The sequence below is a fragment of the Rhyacophila brunnea genome, unplaced genomic scaffold, assembly GCF_057557595.1.
Source record: "Rhyacophila brunnea isolate RB1 unplaced genomic scaffold, BYU_Rbru_1.0 scaffold_228, whole genome shotgun sequence".
Taxonomy (NCBI): domain Eukaryota; kingdom Metazoa; phylum Arthropoda; class Insecta; order Trichoptera; family Rhyacophilidae; genus Rhyacophila; species Rhyacophila brunnea.
Window position 1 is genome coordinate 797 of NW_028232891.1, and position 24,767 is coordinate 25,563.

The 24,767-nt window shown below is 33.7% G+C and overlaps 2 protein-coding genes across 4 annotated transcripts in view; one reads left to right on the forward strand and one right to left on the reverse strand.

Annotated features, from left to right (window-relative positions):
- LOC147069870 (uncharacterized) lies at positions 1-9,637 on the forward strand. 2 transcript variants are annotated; one of them, XM_085950093.1, is made up of 5 exons: positions 1-1,050; positions 3,234-3,616; positions 5,081-5,241; positions 6,698-6,774; positions 9,498-9,637. In XM_085950093.1, the coding sequence occupies exons 1-4, from the start codon at positions 934-936 to the stop codon at positions 6,772-6,774; spliced, it is 738 nt and encodes a 245-aa protein (XP_085806219.1). In that variant the 5' UTR covers positions 1-933; the 3' UTR covers positions 9,498-9,637. The 2 variants fall into 2 exon arrangements, with proteins under 2 accessions (XP_085806219.1, XP_085806218.1); XM_085950092.1 differs by lacking the exons at positions 6,698-6,774; positions 9,498-9,637 and having other exon boundaries at positions 247-1,050; positions 5,081-6,152.
- Positions 6,824-24,767, reverse strand: part of LOC147069871 (uncharacterized) — a 23,506-nt gene continuing 5,562 nt past the window's right edge. Inside the window, exons 5-7 of one of the 2 annotated variants that reach the window (XR_015071128.1) lie at positions 13,353-13,453; positions 10,026-10,222; positions 6,824-7,173 (exon numbers count right to left, since the gene is read on the reverse strand). Coding sequence is in view for 1 of the 2 variants with exons in the window: in XM_085950094.1 (XP_085806220.1) it covers positions 7,122-7,173; positions 10,026-10,222 (249 nt within the window). In the remaining variant the exon portion in view is untranslated. The remainder of the gene's footprint in view (positions 7,174-10,025; positions 10,223-13,352; positions 13,454-24,767) is intronic. The other variant, XM_085950094.1, reaches the window with a different exon arrangement.

Consider the following 24,767-nt stretch of genomic DNA (forward strand, 5'->3'; position numbering starts at 1 on the left):
ATTATAGACGCTGCAGCTTACTGTTCACGGGCAAATTATGTTTAGTATCATATTTTGCAATCTTAAATGTAAAATGCCTGTAAAACTAAAAACAATAAAATTCATTATTTTCTAAATTTAAAATCGGTAAGAATTACAATGTCGGTAATATATTTTGAATTATATGAACCTAATTTAAATCAGTGAATATAAAAATAATTTTGCTACGTACCGCATTTCTGGAAAATTAATATTTCATTATTCTGTGTGTTGACTAAACGCGAACTGATGTCGGTTATTTATAATATAAAATTATTAATTCATGAATTCTAGTGATAAGCTTATAAATCTTAATACTATTTCACAAAGTACAGTTTCATAATAATCATTATTCATACAGTGTAAAAATTGCTAAAGATACCTAATGTACTTATATAGAATAAGATGGCTTCCGTTAAAAGTAAGAGGTATTTATCTACTATAAGAGATACAATCGTTTCATAAAACTAATCCAATAAAGATTTAAGTAACTCGCATCATGTGTCATTAAAAATAAAAAATATACAGATATTTTCCCAAACGTCAATAACGTTTTGTCAAATCAAAAACAACGCGGAATAGATTTAATTTTCCAATAAGGTAAGTTTCCAGTTCACCCTCAAAAATTACAATCCAAAAAATCACCGGCCACCACTGGGCGTAGTACTGTAATCGCATACAACGCCATGACATTGATGTCCACCGTATCTTACCATTTTTTAATTAAAACTACACCTCTTCTTATCAACTAGAGCTGATCAACTGAGGTATAACCGCATTATACTTTATTTCTATACTATGTGGTAACGTTGCAATTTTTCCCTCCAGTTGACTTCCCGTCAGGATCTCACCGTTCTGCCCATTCGTCTGACCAGTCAGCTGCTGCTCACCAGCCCGACGACGGCGACGAGAGTCATGAAGAAGAACGTCCATCCGATATACTCCCAACGCCAATCCACCTTGTTCAAGAAGAGCCTCGTCAAGCGGTCGGACACTGACACGACAAATGACATATTCCCAGTTGAAAGAGAGGTTTGACTTCTTTTATTTCAATTAGCCATGCGTGTACGACAAGCCTGGGCAAAGTTTTTCGATGAAGGGCCTCATTAGAAATGGAAAATGAAGGGCGGGCCGCAAGTAAAATAACATTTTTATTCATACATAGGAACGATAAAGGAGGTCACGGTAGGTTGGTTGACTCAAATGACAAATACAGAATGATGTTACGAGGAAAAAAAGTAAATACCCTGTCATTTTATCTTCCACTATAAATTAAGTACAGACAAGGTTATTATTTAAATGGCTACTACGAACAGCTGGTAGAGACAAATGCTTTCTCGTATTACTGATTTGAAATTTTGCTTGCAAAGGAATGTAATGTCGTACAAAAATGACAAATTAAATAATTGAATAATTAATGCGTTTCTCAGAAATTACAAATCAAATCGGACAGAGATGTTACGTTGATACCGCCTAAACCATGGCATCCTCAGAGGATCCAAGGCCATGAGGCCTGAATCATCATTGGGCTGATTCATGCAAACATGAACAGATCGACTGCGAGGCAAATTTCTAGCCCGTAAGCAAATAGTAATAATTATTAATATCATTTTTTTAATATTATTACCTACATTATTTCATCCAATTTTGACCAATATTGGAAGCAAAGTTCCCAGCCATACAATGTACCTAGCACCTAGAATATCTGATTTGAGATTACTTTAAAAAAATATGTATTTGTACCTAGTTCAAATATTTCAAAATATGTAGCTAACAAGCAAAGAAATGCAGAAGGTAGTAATAATTCCAAGAAATTCACAGCCCCTTTCCAAAGCATGTACCTAGAAAAGGTCTGAAATATGAGACCTGAGGTACCTACTTACAAGCCAGGTACATATGCCAGAGGCTGTTTTTGTCATTTTTCAGAGATAGAATAATAAAATTGTGAATTGTTTACTACTACTCTGCCCTACCAGCCCCTATTAGGGTCATTCGGGTTTTGGTCTCTGCGGACGTCGGCTGTGGCGCCGCGCTCCCGGCGTCACCGCCATTTTAAATTTAATTTTTTTTTTTAAATAATTTTTGTTAAATATTTTGTACGCTGTACTTTATTGTATTTATATTCCGAACAATAAACGCCCTGTTTTCGCCTGTACTTCCGCGTTGTCAATCAACATAAACATGTTCCCGAAAGAAGAAGCAGACGATATCATTCATCATCAGGGGGGTCCAGCGCAAATACCTACCCCCCCCCCCTTTCGGAGGTGACAACGTTAAGAATGATTTGTGTGCGATTGTCGCACTTGAGTTCATAATCTGATGTCAATCACTTCAAGTAAAGGCCTATGCAATTAATATGTTATCCGGAAAACGGGCTACTTGGCACACATTGTCGTTTCGACTATGTTGCAAAATGCTAATATTTAAAATGCAAATCTAATAATATTGTTATCGGTAAATTGCTTTAGGGTTTTGACCTCTTGCTCAATCAGTAGACTGCAATGCTTGATGCCTGTTTACAATATTATCGAAATGCTTAAACATACTTTGGTTTCTACAATGTATTGTACTTGAATAGATTAACAACTTTGACGATATCATGGTGAGCGCCCACACATACATTATTTGTTATCATGAAAAAGGAATTTCAACATTAAAAAATGAATGATTCTCTAATAGCCAACAAATTAATGAGAAAAACGAAACGTTTTTTTCAACAGTTTTTTGGCCGTAGTTTGTCCAGGCCTGGTATACGATGAGCATCCCCCCCCACTGGTTATAGTAGGATTATTTATCACAATTAAAACCACAAAACCTTCCTTCAAAACAATCCTAAATTTGGATGATGCCGGCAGTATAATTGCGTCATCTTAGAAGTGGAAACTAAGCAATATACGTATTATATTATCTTGAATCACAGTTTGTAAAAAATGTGTGGCAATGTCACGTGGCATGATTTTCTGCAGTAGTTTTAATGCATGCTGGCTGATATTCTGACATTAATAGGATTTTTTTTCAACTTTTCATTAAAAAAATTGTTTAGTTTTTCACTGGTCAACTTACTGATTTTTATGAACAACTGATATACATACTCGTAAGTTCTTCAAAAAGGAAAGTGGCTAATAGGTGTCTGTTCATGTTAATAATATTTGGAATATACACATTTTAGCAAAGACCTCTTAATGATAACATAATAATCAATCCTAATATTTCAGTCTGCTAGAGCACGAGGGACCCCGGCGTCCACAGTGAACCGGTCTGAACAGCCCACCCCTCCTCAGGTGGTGAAGAAAAAGACTGGCTCTTCTACGGCCAATCGCAGCGATAACAGGACCCCGGCGTCCACAGTGAACCCGTTTGAACAGCCCAACCTTCCTCTGGGGCTCGAGTGGTCCTACCAATGCCCCACGGACATTCCGTCACCCACCACTGTCGTGCAGATACACGAAAACACCCTACTGCGAGACGGTGGTGGCCTGCTGGTGAAGGAAGAGCGATTGACCCTAACTGGCTCATCAACGGCCAATGGCAGCATTGACAGGACTCCGGTGTCTCTCGGTGGCAACGTCGTGATAAACCAAAGAAAAATCACGTTGGAGTAAGTTCAATTTGTCATTATTACACTATACACTAGCAGATTGTTGTGTGTGAGGAACCCCAAAGAACAATTCGAGTGCTTAAAGTCAGACAACGTTATCTACAAAAAAGTGTTTTTTTTTTTTTTTTTGAGATAACGATATTTTACATTTACGGCTACATGATAGTCAAACAACGTTATGTCAATCTTTTCTAATTTCTTATTAAATCGTCAGTAAAGTTTAACGCTAATTACATAAGTTATCCTTGTTTTCATATTTTTTTAAAACTATCCCTATAAATTTTAACATCATCATAAGCAAGATAAATGTACAATACACAATGAATTATAAAATATTAACATTAGGTTTTAAATAAACATTTCCCTTGTTAAGTTACAAGAATCTAAAATAACGATTTTTGGCTCTCCTGTAAAGTTGCACTTTTGTAGATAGTGTTGTTTGACACTAAGCCCTCGAATTGAAGCTATTGGTTTCAAATATTCAGCTCCGTTCGTCAGATAAATTCGTTTATATTTATCGTCATTTTTTATATTCTACGACTGACTTTAAACATGGACGTCAAGGACATTTTATTTCACATTCAAAACTACATAGCTCGATCAGACAAGACAGTCCAGTGTACAGTTAGTTTTATTTTATAAGGAAACAAAACCTCAAACATACATAATTTTGAAAAACGCTTCTGAGAAAATATATTATAACCAATAGAAAAAAATCTTTTTTGAAAAAAGTAAGCTACCCCGGCAGGGAATCAAACTCTGCATCTCTTGGGTTTACGCCCCGTCCGCACATTACCCTCTATGCTACAAGGCGACGAACTAATTGCGACATATTTTAACTATTGGCCTTTTTTTTAAATACCTGCTCATCAGCATTCTTCTCTTAGGATTTTTTCTATTGGTTATAATATATTTTCTCAGAAGTGTTTTTCAAAATTATGTATGTTCAATAATTAGAATAGTACATTCTTAAATCTTGTGAATTACTCGTTGAATAAAAGAAATAGTTAATTAAAAACATCAAACGTTTGCATTGACACATTCGTCTGGTATTGTAATCACATTTAACTATTGGTAACAGTATATATTTATGTACAGTAGACTCCCGATTATCCGAGCTAATGGTGGGGAGAGGCGGCACGGATAAACAAAAATATGGGTAATCCCAACTAAGTATGGTATTACATAATACCTAATACATTTTTAATGCAGACAAATATTTTAACATGTTTAATACTCATTATGTATTAAGAAAATCTGCGATTTTGGTTTGTTTGCAGCGCATATTTTAATGATTTTCTAATGAGCTATTATATCGTTGTTCGTGCACGGATAATTGGGAGTGTACTAACATTTGATAAATCTTGTTTTATTTATTAGACGTTTGCTACTGTATAAATTGTCTGAAACCCTGCGATTTTACATATTATTTCACTAAAATGTCCTTAAATTTGTATCATTCAGAGAGTTGTGGAGTCCGGCCAAGATCTTGATGATGGTTATGAGAGCCAAGGAGGACGGCGTTCATCCGCTCAGATTGGAAGATATCGTCGAGAGAGAATTCAACCCGGCCTACGGTCTGTCCAAGAAACAAGTCGCCACCAGGCTCTTTTTCGTCATCCTGCGTAAGTATGATTTTATTGCAAGTCGGTTACCGAGATTCTTGACAGGAGCGTATGGATTATGGGTTTTTGCATATTTTAAGCAAAAACAGATATTATGCTGAACTCATATCCAAAAAAAGCATTTTGTCAGTTAGATACCGGTAATTTTTAGCTCCCTTCCAAATCAGTAAAAACAAATATACTTGTGACGTGTTTTTGACTTAAATTTTAGTATTTTTTTTCCAATTTTGGTGTCACTGAATTCAATGTGTGTCTTATAATCTATGACGTCAATTACTATCAACACAGAAATAAACAATCTATATTATGATGGTTTCGTTTAAGCAAGGTTTAATTTTATTGTAAAAACTGACCAATTTGCAGACGGTCAATTTGTATTCCTCAGGTCAATGAAAACAAATAAGTATGTTTGACAAAGTTTAGTGTGCACTATTTATGTCAGATCTTAACAGCCTACCTCCACCCTTTGCACCGGGTGGAGATTTGTTAAAGTGGGCGCAGCTTATATGAATAATCACCACAATTCTTTCTAACTTGTTGCACTGATTCCCCTGATTCATTGTAGATTTCATCTTTTGTCAATTCGAGGGCTTAGTGTCAAACAACACTATCTACAAAAGTGCAACTTTACAGGAGAGCCAAAAATCGTTATTTTAGATTCTTGTAACTCAACAAGGGATATGTTTATTTAAAACATAATGTTAATATTTTATAATTTATTGTGTATTGTACATTTATCTTGCTTATGATGATGTTAAAATTTATAGGGATAGTTTTAAAAAAATATGAAAGCAAGGGTAACTTATGTAGTTAGCGTTAAACTTTACTGACGATTTAATAAGAAATTAGAAAAGATTGACATAACGTTGTTTGACTATCATGTAGCCATAAATGTAAAATAACGTTATCTCAAAAAAAAAAAAAAAACTTTTTTGTAGATAACGTTGTCTGACTTTAAGCACTCGAATTCAACTCAATTAGGCAAAATCTAACAAGAAATACCTCCCTCCGTATTCTATGTGAAATATTTGAAAATCTAAAGATTTACAGAAACCAATTATTAAATTAAAAGTGATATAAACATAAAATATGTTGACACACCCAACTTATTGCATATATGGGTTAATTAGCTAGTAAACATACCTATGCATATTCGGCACATGTGTGATTTCCCACTAATATTGAATGGTGGACTTATCAGTTTTCGTTATTGGCGTTATTTAGTGTTAGCCCATGTCGATAACACCGCACATCCATTTGTAAAATTATAACCTCAACCATATAATTATCATATTATTTAATTATGTACTTATGTTGTATAGTTTAGCTTTAGGAATGGTGATAACACTGATAACCAATTCACTATTCAAATCGATCATCTGTATGTCTACAACAAACCGAGAACTTGAATTATATATTACGAGTGTTCTGATAAAAAATATTATTTCTTTTGCAGACCTGAAGAAGTTTAAATTTTTAAAAATATTGAAATATGGGCTAAAAATCGGACACATAGGCTACGGTGATGATTAGGTATGGACAAGATGATTACTAATAAAATTTTAATAATACCTATTAAAAATTGTATTTAATTTTATTTTATTTGTAAGTATATCTTTTATTTAACTTGTATTATCGCAAGCAATATGCTTATTATTAGCTTTACAAATATTGCTCGTAAATATTAACCACAGTACAAAAATAACAAGTTAGTTTAATAATGGAAAATAATGATAGACAGATACAGCCGTCTAGATGACTCTGTCGCACGGCTTGTCTCGCACGCTGTGTGAGACGGGCATCAGAGATGTGTACATATCAGACAGGCGGGCGGTTAGGAATGGTCGCTTTGGCCACTCATGTCTCATTTAGCTTCTTTATCAAATTTTCCACTTTAGAGTCGTCAGAATTTGATTATCAGAATTGTCATATCTGGAAAAAGAAGACACAAAAGTTGTATATTCATTAGCCTGAGGAGGTGAGGTACCTAACCTTTAGTCCATTTTTATATCATTATTTAGATGAACAATCACAAAAAAACGTGTATACAAAATAATATAATGTCTGGTCAAAGATGGCAGGTAGAAGCAAAAACTTTATAAAGTATTAAATAACATTTATTTGAAAATAAATTTTATTGAAATCGCAACAGAATAACCATATTATTGTTATTTTACGAATAAGTTTTAATTCCACTGTCAGTGAGTGAAGGTTACATAATATTATTATACGCGGCTTGAGCGTTGGACTATCACGCCGTGGGTCTCGGGTTCGAATCCTGGGTCTGGCAAGTACACATATTGTTTTTCAATTTGTGTGTGAGTCAGGGTATGGACCTAATAGGTTGAGCAAGTGGCTGACATCCATTTCTCGTAAAAAACAAAATTTGTCAATACAAACCTCTACTCTGTGGAGGCCCATATGATCCTATTAGGATCGGACATGGTCGGAAAAAAAAAAAAAAAAATTATTGTGGAATTAGGTGCGTATTTTTCTTGCTGGCAACGCCGTTCTGTCTAAATTTTAGTGTTGCACCACATTACGTGTCGTCGCTGCAGTTGATTTTTTATCAAAAATATTTTACCCCAAAATGAGTAAAAAACAATGAATGTATCAATTGAGCAGTGATTGTGAAGAAGACTGGGTACTATTGAAACTAAGGACAAATGTGTTTGCTTAATATACAACGGTGTTGTGACAGTGATGAAATGTATCTGAGAGAGTACTGTATTGTCAGTTGAAAGTTTACAAACCAACACAATGAATCGTTTCGAATGCATAAAAATCGTATAATAATACTACGATAATAACAAATCTTTGATGGTTGTACTGCGAAAATTAAGGTCATCATTCGATAGAAATCATTGCCCAACTGAAGACTGTATTCAGAAGCTGATTAAAAATTTTGAAGAAACCGGTAGTGTTTCGGATCACCTGTTCATCGAGCCCATTCATGCGAAAGAGCTAGAAATGTCAATTCCAAGAAGATCAGTGACTTGGCCCCTCATACGGCCCTTTATGACGAATTTTGCAGAAAGACTTTCACCTACACACATGTAAGATCCAACTCACGCAATAACTAAAGCCAAAAAACCATGAGCAGCATCACAGATTCGCCGATTGAGTCTTGAAAGAGCAGGTTTTCAAGTAAATTCAGTGATGAAGCAAATTTTCATCTTAATAGGTATATTAATAAGCAAAACTGCCATATTTGGGTGCAAAAACACCCATAACAGCCGATTCAACTGAGGCTGTTACATTCTTCCAACAGTTACTGTTTTTGGTCTGAGACGTGGCGTTAATGACGTTCGCTACAGGCAAATGATTATTGACTTTTTGTGATCGAAATTAGAAGATTTCGATTTGGAAAACATGTGGTTTCAACAGAATAGGGCTACATCCAGCTCAGGAAATACTGGTTTTATTGCGAGAAAAGTTCGATGGCCGTTTAATTTCAAGACAGCAATTTCAATTGCCCATCAAGATCATGCGACTTGACACCGTTGGATTTCTTTTTGTGGGCTTATGCGAAAGGAAGTGTCTATACGAACAATCTACAAACTCTTGAAAGGCTTAACGATAGAGCCTGAAATGTGTGAAAGTCATGAAAAATTGCCGAAGGCGGATCGTGAGCTGCAAGGGCGCTATGTTGTAACTCGGGAGATTCAAAGTCAGTCGCAAATGATTTCGATTGTGACGTATTGGTTTTTGCTTTGTTGTAACTATATCTTTACCGGAATGAGTCAAATTTGTGTCGACACTATTGACCGGGTGAACTAGTATCGTTAACATCCCATACAACAAATAAGTGTGTGGGTATGCGCATTGGGTCATAGACTAATTAATTGATTCATGATAGAGTGCCTCGCGTCGATCGTTTTGAACTGTCAATAGTGAAAAGCTACGAAAAGATATAATTATTGGACTCCCGAGAATAATTATTAATATATTATTTAATATTTTGCGAATGTATTGGTAATTTCCGGTTAAACAAAGAGCTTGTGAGATATCTTTCGCAAATTCTCACACGATATATTGTTATTTTGGCACACGACTTGTTTATTTTGATATTTAGATTTGTAAAATGTATGAATATTTTCCGACGGAAAATATAGTGATTGTTGAACCTTTAATTGTCAAATTTATAAGATACATACGCACATATCGTCGAGTTCTTGCCACCCTTCCTCCTTTTTAGATTCATCATGTTTTTGATAAGGTATCTATATTAAAGCTTATGTTTTCTTCTGTTCCAGAAATGTCAAAAGACATAAATCGCTGTATAACACGGAAATTGTGAGATAAACAGAATTAAAATACCTAACTATGTTATTCACAATGTTACTACATACATTTGTAATGAATAAATACATTTAAAAGGATGTTATTGAAGAGCATTTTGTTTATTTTGCTTTATAGTGTAATAATATTTATGTGGTTTCGCATTTATGTGAGGTTATTTTGTACGTAACCATATCATCATATTATACTAAATCAATCGAATATATACGTATTATACATATACATAATTAACAAACATATTGATTTCGTTTGACGTTTCTATTTTTTTGTACCAAAGACATCGATTATCTCGGCTTCGTTTGTTTTATTTGGCAATTTTGGCAGTGTTGCCAACTCATGTTACACCTCGGGCCTCGATAGTTAGGAAATCGATCTGCAGGGAGGTAATTTGAATGATATTGTTTCATATTGCGTAATTGCAAATACCATATTCATACCAGATCTTGGGTAACATATTAAATGTAAAATAAATATGTACTTACCTATCGAATATTCTAGCTTCCTTGAGAACGTTTCCGAGATTGATATAGGCATCCAGAAAATTAGGGTCCAGTGCAACAGCTTTTTCAAAGTGATGTATCGCCAGCCATATTTCGATTTGTGAGTTAAAAACGCAACCCAAGTTACTCCAGGCTACGGCAAAATCCGGTCTTGTCTCTATTGCCTTTAGATAACATGCCTAAATAACAAAAGAAAAATATAAAGCATATGCCATAATGGTAATGAAAAATGTTGAAACATAAATACAGTATATAACTACGCATATTCTACATAAAAAAAATAATGCATATGTGAGTATAGGATAATACTTAATGGATGGAATTAATAATATGCCAGTTTTAAATAGATATGTAAATGGTGAAAAGAGTACAGTACATAGTTTGATTTGACCATCTGCTAGCATTACATAATATAATGAAATTTTGTCATATCCAGCATGCCTCCATTTAATGTTATATTACTAATAATAATAATATATTCATTGACATGTTTTCTTTTTTAAGTACATACTTAAGTTTTTTAGTCATCTTTACATGATTTAAGAATGTTTTCGACTGTCCGCCTCGATTGGCGACTAGTGAGAAATTTCATCACACCTACTGTTGAAAATTATTTGCCGTTTCACTGAAGTATGCTCTTAATGAATTTGAAAGAGCATTTAATTATTTATATCACAAATTATTGGTTCCTAGTTATTTTGATTGTCACAGTATTTAAAAAACAAATATTTGAGATTGAATGTAATTGTAATTATGCTATTGTTTAGTGAACTACTCTCCGACAACAAGAACTCGTCGATTACAGGAAGTCGCTGTAGTCTCATATAGAAAACTTCTCCGACTCCTTTTCTTCTTCGCATTAAACCAAAAGTTTACTAATAATTCTAACATCTCTCCTGATCGTTTTAGAGATATTTTTGTTATAAAAAGCATCAATTTTGGGGCGTGCCTCATTTGAAAACAGAAAAGCAAACAATTGCACAGGATGGGCTTTGTTAGTTCACAGTTTTACCACATGGACAAAAAGTTCCTGTTTGAAAATACACTAATAAGTGATAACAGTATAATATATCTGTCAACATGTAGCTTTTATATTACAGTAAAAACAAAGGATTTAATATGATTATCGAATATGAAATAATAATTTAATATAATGTGTATTATTTAAAATAGATTTTTAATAAGATGACGAGATAAATAACATTAAAATAATTAGACTGAGCTTGCAGCATGAACTTTCCAATTAATTGAACTGGCTTTAGACCCACATTATAATGGTTAAGATTTTTTTGTTAATTTTACGATATGAGTTATTTATGTTGCAGTTGTTTCAGGCTTATAAACCCATCTTTGGGACACTTTTTTTAATTTTTTTAATATCTAAGAGTAGGGCTTCCAATTAACCAGAGGGAAAATACTACCCGGTTAGTGGTTATTCTGCGAATAACTAACCGGGTAACCGGTTATAACCGTCGTATTTACATATCTACTTGCTGAATCTACTAAATCCATGTCCATGCCCTGGATCGAAACACATGAAAAAGATCATGTGACACATTATCACTCGCTCATGCGGCTACATAATATAAATAATTATAATATAATATTTTGACATTTGTTTTTGATAGCATTTGGTGGCTAAAACTTATAAATGGGTGGAACCAGTGGCGATGTGCCCCTGAGAGCGCTGGAGCGGTGACACCCACCCACTCAATTTATGCGAAAAAAATATTTTTTTTAAATAAGTATTTCATTTATATTTGATTTATTAAAAGTGTTCTGATCTATTACCGTGGTCATTAGTTCATATACAAAAACAAATTCTAATATGTGTTTTTAACCGGCTATTTTAAAGACTTGTTCATGGGAGCGATATACCATTTCGCTCGTCTGTCGGAAAGCGCCCAGAAATCTTATATGGATTAATGCTTTTGCAATGAGAAAGAGTTGCATGCAAAACCAATATGTACATATTTTTTCTTCCTGAAACGTGTCTTCGCGAGCGACGGTTTGAGTTGCTCACGCCCGAATACCTACTTCGAATAACGTCGGGGATCTTCGGTTTTAAAACCATACAGCCCGTATCACACAACAATTATTGTTTGACAATTTTTATTCAATATTAATATAAAAATAAATTCTTTTCACAGTACGTATATTAAATTTCCGCACATGTTGACAACATTTCTCAAATTTAAGCGAAATACAATTTAAAAATAAACTTCATGCTTTTTTCAGTTTGACAACTAAATTCACAATGTTTATCAATTATAATATCTCTCCAAACTAGCTCTGTGGGGATTTAATATGCGTGGTAGGGTGGAAATCGTAAAATATCACGTTATCACAGTTATAAAAGTGGAACTGATTTGTAAAAGAATCGCTAACTGGGTAGTATTTTCACCATAGTTAATAGAATGGCTCTAGCCTCTGTGATCATTCTACATGATTAATTTTTTGGAGGTTTCTTATTCAATCACCATTATATTGATAATCATTGATCTATATATTATGTATTAAATTTAAATAAAATTAATAAAAATTCTCGAATGGTTATTGAAAAGTTTTCATATACTATATTATGTTAATCCAGTGAAAATGGGTTTATAATAAAATGAGTAGGTATAGCAAATACTTTGTATATTAAAATAATTAATAAATATAATAAAAAATCTGCATATTGATTGATTAAAATGTATTGAAAAATAAAACATATTATTTTGTTGAGCATATTATCAATATCACATCGACCAAGTAATATACTCTAATATCACAACATTTACGCTTTAAAATAATTTACGCCTTATAGCCTAGAGAAAATAAAATGCTTACAGGTTACGATCATTGGACACTAAAAAACAAACAGTACCTGTAAACTTCCAAAAAAGAAAAATTTGTAATGCCCCATCTGTAAGAATTACTAACACAGTCAAAACAATCAAAAAACATGTTGAAATACAAGATGACTGCAAAAATCCTTCCTGAAAATAAAAAAAATAATATTGAAATCTACGCCAAAAGCAGAACAGACAATTAAGAGTAAACTTGGATATCGGGTGAAAGAATACACTCAAAATAAATTTGGGTACGAGCACTTGCTAGAACAAAGCCACGGAGTCCAGCGTACTCTTCATTGTTTGTATAAATGTAATTGTTAAAGCTTACGCATAAATTGATGGTAACTGACCGCATCCATAGAAAAAAATCTTGAACTAAAACAGTGTGAAAATCATTAAATCTTGTTGTCGTATATGAAAGCCCGGAGCCCATAGCGTTTTGTTGGGGGGACAGGGAAGCAGTCTACTATACCTTTCCAACAGCAGAATGCTCGATTGGGCCCGTCCGTTGTCCAAACGATTGTATCAAAACGCAGGTAATTCCAAGATGGAGACTCTCCAAACACCTAATCTCTGATATTATAAAAATACAATGAAATTAGAAATATTCGTTCAATTATGTGTGATATAATATGAGTAATTTATAAAACAATGTGTTTAAATTGATTGATATTAATATGACTACCAATTGAAACGTGTTTAAAACACATATGATAGTGATTGTCAGCCGGGTCTGCGAAAATTCACACAACCTAACGACAAATGTACAACTTGAATGATAATAAACTAAAAAACGGTTCAACATAACCTATTTTTAAATGACACATTTTGAAAAGCCATTCTTGGAGCAACAAGGAATGAACGAATCCAGTTGTCAATAATGAACGTTGCTACCAACCATGCATTAAAGATTTTGTTTCTGTCAAACCGTTTAAAATGTGCACAGTATCGTTATAATTATAGCAGAGTATTGAGCTATTGCTGTACTATTTATTATTATGTACATTTATTGCTTTGCCAAAATGTTTTAGAAAAATAAGACGTATGTTACAACAACTCGTTTATCAAAATTATTAAGAAGAAAATTTACCGGTAGTGACACCTACAAAAGAAATTGGGTCTAACGAATAGTTTATAATATTATGCTTTCATCATAATGAGTTTCTGACAAGTTGCATTGCTACAATATGTAGAAATGAAAAAAAAAAATGATCATAAAGTTTAACATAATACAAGTCACAGTACAAATAAAGTTAATTATGTACGTGTAGGAATCTATAGGTAGGTAGATAGGTGATGCAGATGAAAGACAGTCGTGGTTGTTCGTGATGATGGAGAAGCGAGAGTTTATTTACTGTTACATCAGTACAGGGGTAAAATCGGTACAATATAATAAATACAATGACAATAGGGTGCGATGTGTTTTTCCCGGGAAGAGAATATTTAGGAAATAACTATTACAGATACTGCAGAAATTATAAATACATTGAGCTATTTACTGAGTTTGCCACTACGGGAAATGAATATTAAGAAATTCGTAATTGCGGTCAGTTATTTAATATTGCCGATCAATATGCTGACACGGCACGAGTTGTTTATCCCCATATACATATATTATAATCAAACAAGCTATCTATCACAAGTTATAATATAGTCACTCTTAGGGCTTTACACTATGCTATTTATAAGTATGCCGAAATTTTTCATATATTACAGTATAATGAATGATATGGAACTCATAAACCTACCTATCGCTCAATGATATTAACCGTTCAAATGGTGACTACCCATAGTCATTTAACTCCAGATTTATAATTGATAAAATCTGTGTATAAAGAATAATTATTATTCTAGTGGAATGCTATAATTAAATGAACAACAGTAATGAAAGAGGCCAAATCTGCAAACCTTGAAGTGAGATGTGGTTCTTGTAAAATAGTGACAAGGTAATCTTCGGATTGATTTACAAAGCGATTTATGATCTTGTCATGAATAAATGCAATAGATTAATAATTATATCATATTTACTTTTGGAATGCTGATCTGTTTTTCATCCGAAGAATTTGTTTGAAGAATCACACAATGACAGTCATTAATTAAGTTTTACGTAATATGAAAACGTAAGAATAATCATAAGAATGATAAAAATCTATGTATGGTTTTTATTATGGAATGTCGAAGAAAAGGTGATTATAATTTATAATATAAACATATCCATGGTAATTTGTTTATAGAAATAAAGTATATTTTGAAAGAAATAGAAATGAATAGAATTAGTGTTGATTTATTTAAAAATAAAGGATTTGAACACAATTAATAAAAGAGTGATGTACGAAAGTGGATTAAACGAAAATAATATGAAAACAATAATATAAATTAATATCAAAAAATTGTAACAAGAAAATATCTATCGAAAATTTCAGAAAGTAGATTGGCATTGTTTTCAAATAATCATGTAACTCTCGCAATGTTATTTCCAGTGACCGAGCAAGAGAATTTGGTTTCATTCCGTTTAATCAATGCTTGTAATATTAAAAAATTATGTAAATAAATGCCCTTTACTGGCAGTGAAACTAATTTGCGAAAATTACACAATGCCTAAGTACAACAATAAAGTTCAACTTAACAATAACACAGAAGCCATTTTTTTAAAACAAATCAAAATTTTTAGTCTTGTCTCTCCTCCTGTTCATTAAAAAAAAAAAAAATGATGAGACGTTCCTTCTCCTCGCAGTGTCTTGTGGATTATGAGGCGTTGGGGTATTTAGTGGTGAGGAGGCATAAAAAAACAGGAAAGATTTTTTAAATTCGATACGGAAATGAAAAAACTTATAAAACAAGAATCTCTAGAGTCAATCATCAAAACTTTCAGTTCATATCCTGTAACATGTTAAGGTAAAGGATGGCCGAGTGGCTTAAGCATCGGCTTATAACATTGTGGGTCATACAAAACAGAATTAACTGAAAATGAATTGCGATGAAACTTTTGTCGGTTGTTGTGCGCACACCTCCAAAGGTTTCTAAATTAGTACAACCAACTTCTTCTTCTATTTGTATGCATTCCTATACCATTAATCCGATTGCAATGTAACTTTGGTGAGTCGTGCGCACGCCCTTAGAGGTATAAATATTTTAAAGAACATCAATTTTTATAAAAATATAAATGTGTAGATATAACTTGAAATCATTTTTATTTATATTTTTTAATGATATTTTTAAAATAAGTACCTATATATAAAAAATATTAAAACTATGAATTAGTCAGAAATCTTTTTATTTTATTATTATTAAAGAATATAATATTTGGATGTTTGTATGTACCGTCCTGGTGTCGGTTTTTCTTTAGACAAATTCACACATGTAGTCGGATTTCAACAAAATTTGGAGGGTGGACGGAGGCTGACGAGCCGGTGTGCGTTATCATTGTCTCGAATTTCAGATTTAACCCGTTGCACCCCGGGGACAGTTTTACGGTTTTTGCGGAAAAAGGCCGCCGCGTACAGGTCCTTGAAACGCGGCAGTTAATGCTGCAAACCCCATTTTCATAGAAAATGTCGCTAGAATGTGTATATTTAAAAAATATTGGCGTTTATTTCAGCTCGATCGGGGGTCAAATGGCAAAGTTAGATGCAAATAATTGTGTTATTAGAATCGCTAATCGGTAGGGAGACAATTGAGACAGCGCGGCGCGGGCAACGAATGCTGCCAAATTTTCTAATGAATCCAATTCAAAAAGACTCAGCGAGACTCACCCTATGTGCAATTTTCAGCTCTGACAGATTGTATATAGACAATCTGATGATTTGGCGTAAACATTTCTATCGCGATTCCGTATTTTTTAAATTCAATCCTTTGCAGTATACAAATTAAATTTAGAATTTTTAATTTTCAAATATTAAGCCATTCCACTCCTGCAGCCCGATTCAGTAACTAACGACTCGTGTGGGACATCATAGTTATTCGCCAACGTGACATATGTTATCGAAATATGGTATGTTGTAACTTTATCACTACCTGAATTAGTCATAATCCGCGTCGACATTATTGCCCATACCAAAGGGCACTCGTGACTAGAGTCGCCCATACGCCTTGAGTCGGTGGGCATGCGCGTTGATGCCTCGCGCCGATAACATAGTTATGTTTTGAGCTGTCAAAAATGAAAGGCTAGGCTGCGAAAAGATACTATTTTATTATTGGGCTCGCGAGAATAATTACATATTATTATTTTATATTTCGCCAAAGCATTGCTATATATTTGTATCATTCACCCAATTATTGTAAAAGATGTCAATCCCAGAAATAGTTACTTTTGCTGCACTTTTAGGATCACATAATCATCTGCGAAACAGATTTTTTAATTTCCGGTTAAACCAAGAGCTTGTGAGATATCTTTCACAAACTCTGACGCAATATAGGTATAGTATTGTATATTTTGTCGTAAGTTTAATGTTCCTACCTACAAGCGTGAAGAGTTTCCAATGCGAAAATATAAATATGGTTGTACAGCTTAAAATTAATCAAAGACGTAGAAGATGACAATTTGACCCATCATGACGTTTATAATATTATATCCATGGAGAATTAAAAAGTCGTAGGTAGGTATAATGTTGAGACGGATATAACCTTACCTGATTTCAATTAAGATCACTTAACTGAAACTTCTCCTTTCTTTTGCTCGACGAACGATGTAAATTCGTGTACCTATTTCCTGATTTACATGTGTATTTTGATATTTCGTTTCATATGTGACAGTGACCTTGAAAATCAAAACGTCAAAATGAATGAGTATCGCTCACGGAAAGAACACGGAAATTACGCTATACCAATTAACAATAAAGATGCCAAATTATATTATTCGCGATGTTACTAGTTATCTTGAGTTCAATTATGTTAATATTTTATAATGAATAAATACCTACATAAAAATATATGTTATTGAAGGCACTGTGTTTATTTTATATTTATACGATATTGTATGGTTTCGCATTTATGGGAGGTTATTTTCTACGTAAATAACTATATCATATTATACTAAATTAATTGAATATTTAGGTATTATACACAAACATACCCAACAAATATAATAATTTCGTTTGACATTTCATCTCGTACCATAGACATAAATTTTCTCGGTGTTGCCAACTGGTTACTCGCGAGTTAAAAGAGTCCTTAGCGAGTGGCTACCAGAATAGGTATTATGGTATACGACATGAAATGGGCGATAATAACTTGTCATGTCGCACAATTCTCGCACACACGAGTCGATAGTTACAAAATCGGGCTGCTGGGCAGCGGCGGGTGATACTGCTAGTTATTGTATAAATGCAACATGCGTAGCACAACTCTGCATAGCATCGCACTTTTTTTACCTGAGGAAGCATTTCTTAAAATCAATATGATATTGATTATATTTTAGCATAATGTCACGTTTAAGTGTTTCACTATGATTCCACAAACATGATAATCTACCCTCAATATCTGCCAATAGCAGTCTTGTGTATAGAATAGATGCGCAGGGCCAGTATATGTAATGTATGTCATTTTCTATGGCCGGTTTTGTAGGGCGCTTGTGGCATATATCCGGTCAAGAAGAAATGAAATCGGCAAACCAGTCCACAATATCAGCATAATTACCTATATAATAATAAAATGTCAATACTTAATGTAATAGTGTGTATGTAGATGTGTTATTTTTGTCAATTTGGTATACAAACTATCCCGGATTGGTAACAATATTGTGTTCTCATATTTCATTTTTAAAATCTGAAATTATGAATGAAAATTTATTGACTATGCAGTGTTTTTCTCTAATAATTGGTAGGAATAGTGAAAATTGTTTTTTAGGAATGGGAGATTAAAAAGACTGGTTTAACTGTACCATAATGAAAGTATGTACAGTTGTTTCCTATGCTCAAATTTAAGAATAGCACACAAGAATATTATTTTCTGAGATGGTCGGACACTCAGGTGGTAAAATTTCCGAAACGTGCATTCCTAAATTAATGTTTAGACAGGTGCAGGAAACAACTGTAAAAATATCAATGAATGGACAATAACAAATTATTACAAGACAGCAAAACCTGAAAATCAAACATAAAATTAATCAAAGATAAATCTATGACATTACGCATGAGCATTTTACATATCACATACTGATGACTATAGGGCCATATTTGTCAATTATTCATTTTTCGTTTTTTTACACAATAATATGAAATTTTTAAATGCCTTTTGATAGCCAAATAACCAAACCTCTATGGTTAAAAAAATAGTTGGGCCTATATCTAGAGAATATACAATTATAAGTATTGCAACATCTATTTACAGTTATAAGGTCGGGCCACATCTGCAACTAGCATGACTAGTTGAGATTGAACCAAATTTAAAGAAATGCCTGTATGATAAACGTTTTCAAAAAATTATAAAGATTTATTAAGTCACATTTTAACATCAAATGGCGGTTTCTACAAATTTGCAGTTGGGGCCCTATAGTTGTCAATATGCCATATGTATGTGTCTATTTTTACAGATTTCCTTTTTGTATTTGTGAAAAAAAGAGAAAAATATCATTTCCTTTCGAAACAGCACAGCACTGGGCATATTACACTTATTCAAAATCATGTAAAGTATAGAAATTAATTATGAAAAATGAGTTTTATTTAGAAATGCTGACGTCATTCTACAACAATAAACATAATATGTATGTGTATGACATAAATAATTATAAATGTCAGGATTGAATTGAATTCTCTTCTACTCCATACTGACTTAAACTATTTGGTGTATTTTCAATGTATTGTAACTTTTGGAAGTTAATATTATTAAGTTTCTATATGTACCTACTTGCTCTACATTCACTATAAAAAAATATATTATATTCACTAAAACGCCCATTCTCAACAGCTGTGTCGTTGAAGGTTGCTAGGTGTGTCATATGGAACGTGTTTGACCGTATTATTTTGCTCGAAATTTTTAGAATTGGTTTGATTTTGTATTTGGTTTTTTTACACTGAGTATACACTGTGACAAACCAAAAACAAAAATACAATATTGTTTGATACTCTAAGCCATGGGTGGCTAACCGCGGCCAATGGGCAGCATCCTGCCCGTTGGATGTCAACTTGTGGCCCGTGGAGCAGTGAGAAAATAAAAATAATATCAAATGCTGCCGCTAGATGTGCTAATTTCGCAAACTAAGATTCGATATTGGCTCACTCGAATTTGAATTCGCATGCAAACAGGCACATACTCCCAAATGGAATATTGTGAAATATGTTGCGATGAACAGTTAAAGGAGAAATTCCATCAGGTTGGTTTGGAAGAGTTTTACATACATGCTCTAATAATGACCTCGCTATTTGGAAACACTCTGAACTGCTTTTTAGTCGGATGAAGCATATCAAATCCCGAGTGAGAACATGAATCACTGATGTGCATTTGGATAACTGTTTGCGTGTAGGAACAACCTCATCCGATATCGATATTGATGCACTTAGTTCTGCCGCACAAAATCAAACTTCTCACTAACATTTATTATTTTTATATTATTTTGTTTATTTTTTATTATTTAAAAAAAAATCTAATAAATATGTTTGATTCTCATCTTTGTTTTATTTTATTTAATAAGTATATTTTATAATATAAATATTTATTTTTTGTTTTGTGTAATAAAAAAATCAGTTGTGCGGCCCGGTAGAAAATCTAATTTTTAGAATCTGGCCCGGCTGCTGAAAAGGTTGGCCACCCATGCTCTAAGCCATGGTTTCTTAACCGGTGGTCCGCGAAAATTTTTGGTGGGCTGCAAAAATTTTCTGCAGTTCAAAAATAGTTTCCTGGAAACCGAACATTTGAAGTGGGGTTGTAATATATTTCGACAATTGTTGTTTCAAAAATAGTGTAAATATAAATATTTATTATTTTATTCCAATGTTGATGGTCCGCAAAACATTTTTTGATTTTTTTGTGGTCCGCGGATGTAAAAAGGTTAAAAAACATTGCTCTAAGCCAGTGTTTCGCAACCGGTGTGCCGCGGAGCATTGTTAAAAAAAACACAAATAATTTTGTATATTATACAATACTTACTTAATAGCCAAATTTGCGTACATGGCTGGTAATACATCTGAGCACCTGCATGAACTTAATAAAACAATGCAAGGTCAGAATGAACAAATTGACGTGATCTGATAAATTAGAAGGAGCTAAGACAAGGATCTCTACCAGACCACCAATGAAAACAAGCAATTAATTTTGGATCCATCTCAAAAACATTTAAATTTGCTTCAAAAGAAATTTCATCATTACTTTCATACAATCAATATGACTGGATTCGAAACCATTTTGCAACCAATGCCGAAAATTCTATAAAAGCGCTTATGCTATTTTCTGGATATCGGTTAATGAAGAATATCCTCCTATTTCTGACAAACTAAGTAAGTAAGGCTAAAGACTTTTACGTTTATTGAAACAAGCTCAGGTATCATAATAATTAGTCATTTTATTGATATACAAATACATGGGAAAATGTACATTTGGTTCTTCGTCATGCGTTATGTATATATAATTTTTTATCAAATAAGTAGGTAGGAATGCAATTTTGGTACTCTGGGGGCTCTAGCCTGGAGGCCCAAGCTCAGGGGGGCGACGTGGCAGGTCAAGCAAATAAGTGAGATAAACACAAATTACAAATTTGCTCTAAGAGCAAAAAAAAGTTTGTTTTACTTTGCTGGCATTAATATTTTAATACATACGATTGTGGGATACAATTTATTATTTTTGTATCAATACTTGACAAATAATTAGGTGTTGTTAAGCCGACAACTAACCATTATTCACGCGGATGTATTAATAAATACAAAAAATCGCTAAACATAGAATCAATACGATTGATTTTACCTCGAACACCATTTGAAAAACGCTATTTTAAAGTATCACACTGTGTTTAACTTTAGCGATAGGTAGGAGTATAAATTGTTTAACCTGTGGTGTGCTGCGGAATTCTGGGAAGACCTTTAGTGTGCCGTGGATGAGAAAAGGTTGTGGAGCACTGCTCTAAGCGACTTAAGCTTAAGCAATTCTTAACCTTATGTCACCGGAATCGGTGACTTAGTAGAAGTGAGACAAACATGTAATGTGTACATTATTAGAATGCCTTAGTTAAGGTTAATTTAAAATCAATATCTCTGCATTTCACTCAAGTTATATTATGGTAACAAACTGATACTGCATTAATAATTATGTAGTGGGTAATCTCATGCAGAGTGGTACAAAGAGGTGGGGACAAGGATAGGATGGCACATCATTAGCCAATTAGAAGACACCATTGTCATTTTATAGGTTATTTTTGAAATCCAAGATGTTCTTGAAGATGAGCCGCAATGATGGGTGTCATTTTTTTATAGGTCACTATTGGAAAAGGGTTGAGAATCCCTGCCTTCCTGTATATCTTAGTTACTAAGATATACAGGAAGGCAGGTATACCTAAATGGTTTTTCAAAAGATTGCCTATGCAAACTACACTAACAATCTATGTTATCTGTCTAATAACTAAACTAAGGTTGAAATTGAACTGAAGTATAGAATGCTACCTGTAATTTATGGAAATTATTTTTGTATTATTTTAATTAAACGTTGGCAGTCAAAGTGTGTGGTTACATAAAGACAATTATTATTATCAATGTACGTACATACAAAAATAAAACTGCCTTACTAGGTTTCATATTAAAAAATGATTTACTATACTTAGTAAAAGAAATGATAATAGTTCTCTTCTCGCATTATAACATTCACATCTGATAATGAATCGTTTTAATTAATGTTTTGATCATAAAATGGATTCAATAGAAGAATAATACAAATGAATTACGATTTTAAAATGTGCGCCAATAGCAAATTACGCCAAAACACTATTAATATAATCAACAGAATCAAAAATCATGCTTCAATAACTCTGTGTATGACTATCCATTACATGAAATAGATTCAAAAAACTCAATTACATACCATATACACAAAAAATAAATGTTTCTATTTAATTTTTGTTCAAAATAAACAGTTACAGATTTCTTCACACTAAATTCAATGGAGCTCAAATTTTGATTCCGTTTACATACATAAAAGCGTACCAAACGAGTCACGAATTATTAAAATTATGAGTAATAAAAGTGTAATGAAGTTTTAAACATAATATTTTGAAGATCAAAATATTTCTTTTAATCTTCGTCACTAATTTGATAGCTGTAAACAAAGCCCAATGCTACCTCACTTTCTGAAATTACGACAGAAGAAAATTCTTTAAATATATACTTAAATAAAAATAGTAAGGGTAAAAGCATTGAAACATTTTATATAGTAATAAAAATAATAATTGGGGGGGTCTGTCGGGGGAGTCTGTAACCCCTAGAGAGCGCGTCTCCAGGTGGCGGATAGGAGAATGCCCTAATCAAGGGTAGGAGAAAAATAAAATATCTCCCGCGGACCAACAGACCTGGCCCTCCAGGTTGGGGGTTGGGCAGAGGGTTAACCACTCTCTCCCGTGAAATCACCAAAGGTTACTAATACTACACAATACCTCGGACATATGGCAACCGCTTATAGACGACCCGGACCGAAAAATGGACTACGGATAGGATTTTGGAACGTACTTAGTCTATACCGAGCTGGCGCAGCTCAAAACCTAGTGGAAGAACTGTCAAAATATAAGGTCCAAATTACCGCCATCCAGGAAACCCGTTGGCCGGATAGCGGAGAACTTATAGTCGGACAGCATGTTATCTACTATAGCGGAAACACAGAAGGGAAACATGTTTTCGGAACAGGTTTTGTGGTCGCCAGAGAAGTAGCAGATGCTATACTTTCTTTTGAACCCGTAAACGAGCGCATATGTGTGCTCAGAATCAAAGGAAGATGGTTTAATATATCACTTGTGAATGTACATGCCCCGACAGAGACTTCAGAAGAGGCCGAAAAGGATAATTTCTATGATCTCCTTGAAGCGACTTTTGACAGGCTACCGGGACATGATATCAAATGTGTGCTAGGAGACTTCAATGCGAAAATAGGGAAGGAAGCTGTATTCAGACCATTTATTGGAAAAGAGAGCCTACATGATCATTCTAACGAAAATGGTAAAAAAGTGGCTCTCTTCTGCAGCGCCAAAAACTTAATCGCCCGAAGTACCACTTTTCCTCGTAAAAATATACATAAAGTGACTTGGAATTCAAGGGACAGGAAGACTTTTAACCAGATTGACCATTTTCTAATTGATAGACGACACCATAAAGCTATTGAAAACATTCGAAGCTACAGAGGCGCTGACTGTGATACGGACCACAACTTATCGATAGCAACCTTTAGGGAAAAACTTAAAAAGACAGCGCACGCAAATGCGAAGACGAGAGTGAAGTACCATATAGAAAAGCTGACAACTCCAAACGGAAGAGATAGCTACAGAAAAGAGTTACAAAACCAAATCGGAATACTCACCGAAGGAGAAGCCTGGAGTATCGATGAGAGGTGGAAGAGACTAAAAGAAGGAATGGTAAAAGCTGCTGAAGTCTCGATAGGACTGGCACCCAAGAAAGTAAAGTGCCCTTGGTACGACGACACTTGCCGACAAATGGTGGAGGAGAGAAGAGCAGAAAGAGCGCTCTATCTGCAAAATACGCAGAGCGAAGAAGCACAAAAACGATATAGCGAGACGTGCAAAAATGTCCGAAAGCATCTGAGAAAGTGCAAACGAAGCTTCATCAAAAGTAATTTTGAGCAGATGGAAGAAGAAGCAAAACGAAATAAAACTCGATCATTCTTCTCGAAAGTGAGCTTTGAAAAAAGAGGCTTTCAACCTAGCACGCTACAAATCAAAGATCAACAGGGTCAGATAGTGGCAAAC

Excerpts from the sequence above, each read along its gene's own strand:
- LOC147069870 (XM_085950092.1), top strand. The coding sequence starts at position 934 with ATGAAGAAGAACGTCCATCCGATATACTCCCAACGCCAATCCACCTTG. Across the intron at positions 1,051-3,233 it reads TATTCCCAGTTGAAAGAGAG|TCTGCTAGAGCACGAGGGAC; the intron begins GTTTGACTTCTT and ends CTAATATTTCAG. Across the intron at positions 3,617-5,080 it reads CAAAGAAAAATCACGTTGGA|AGAGTTGTGGAGTCCGGCCA; the intron begins GTAAGTTCAATT and ends TGTATCATTCAG.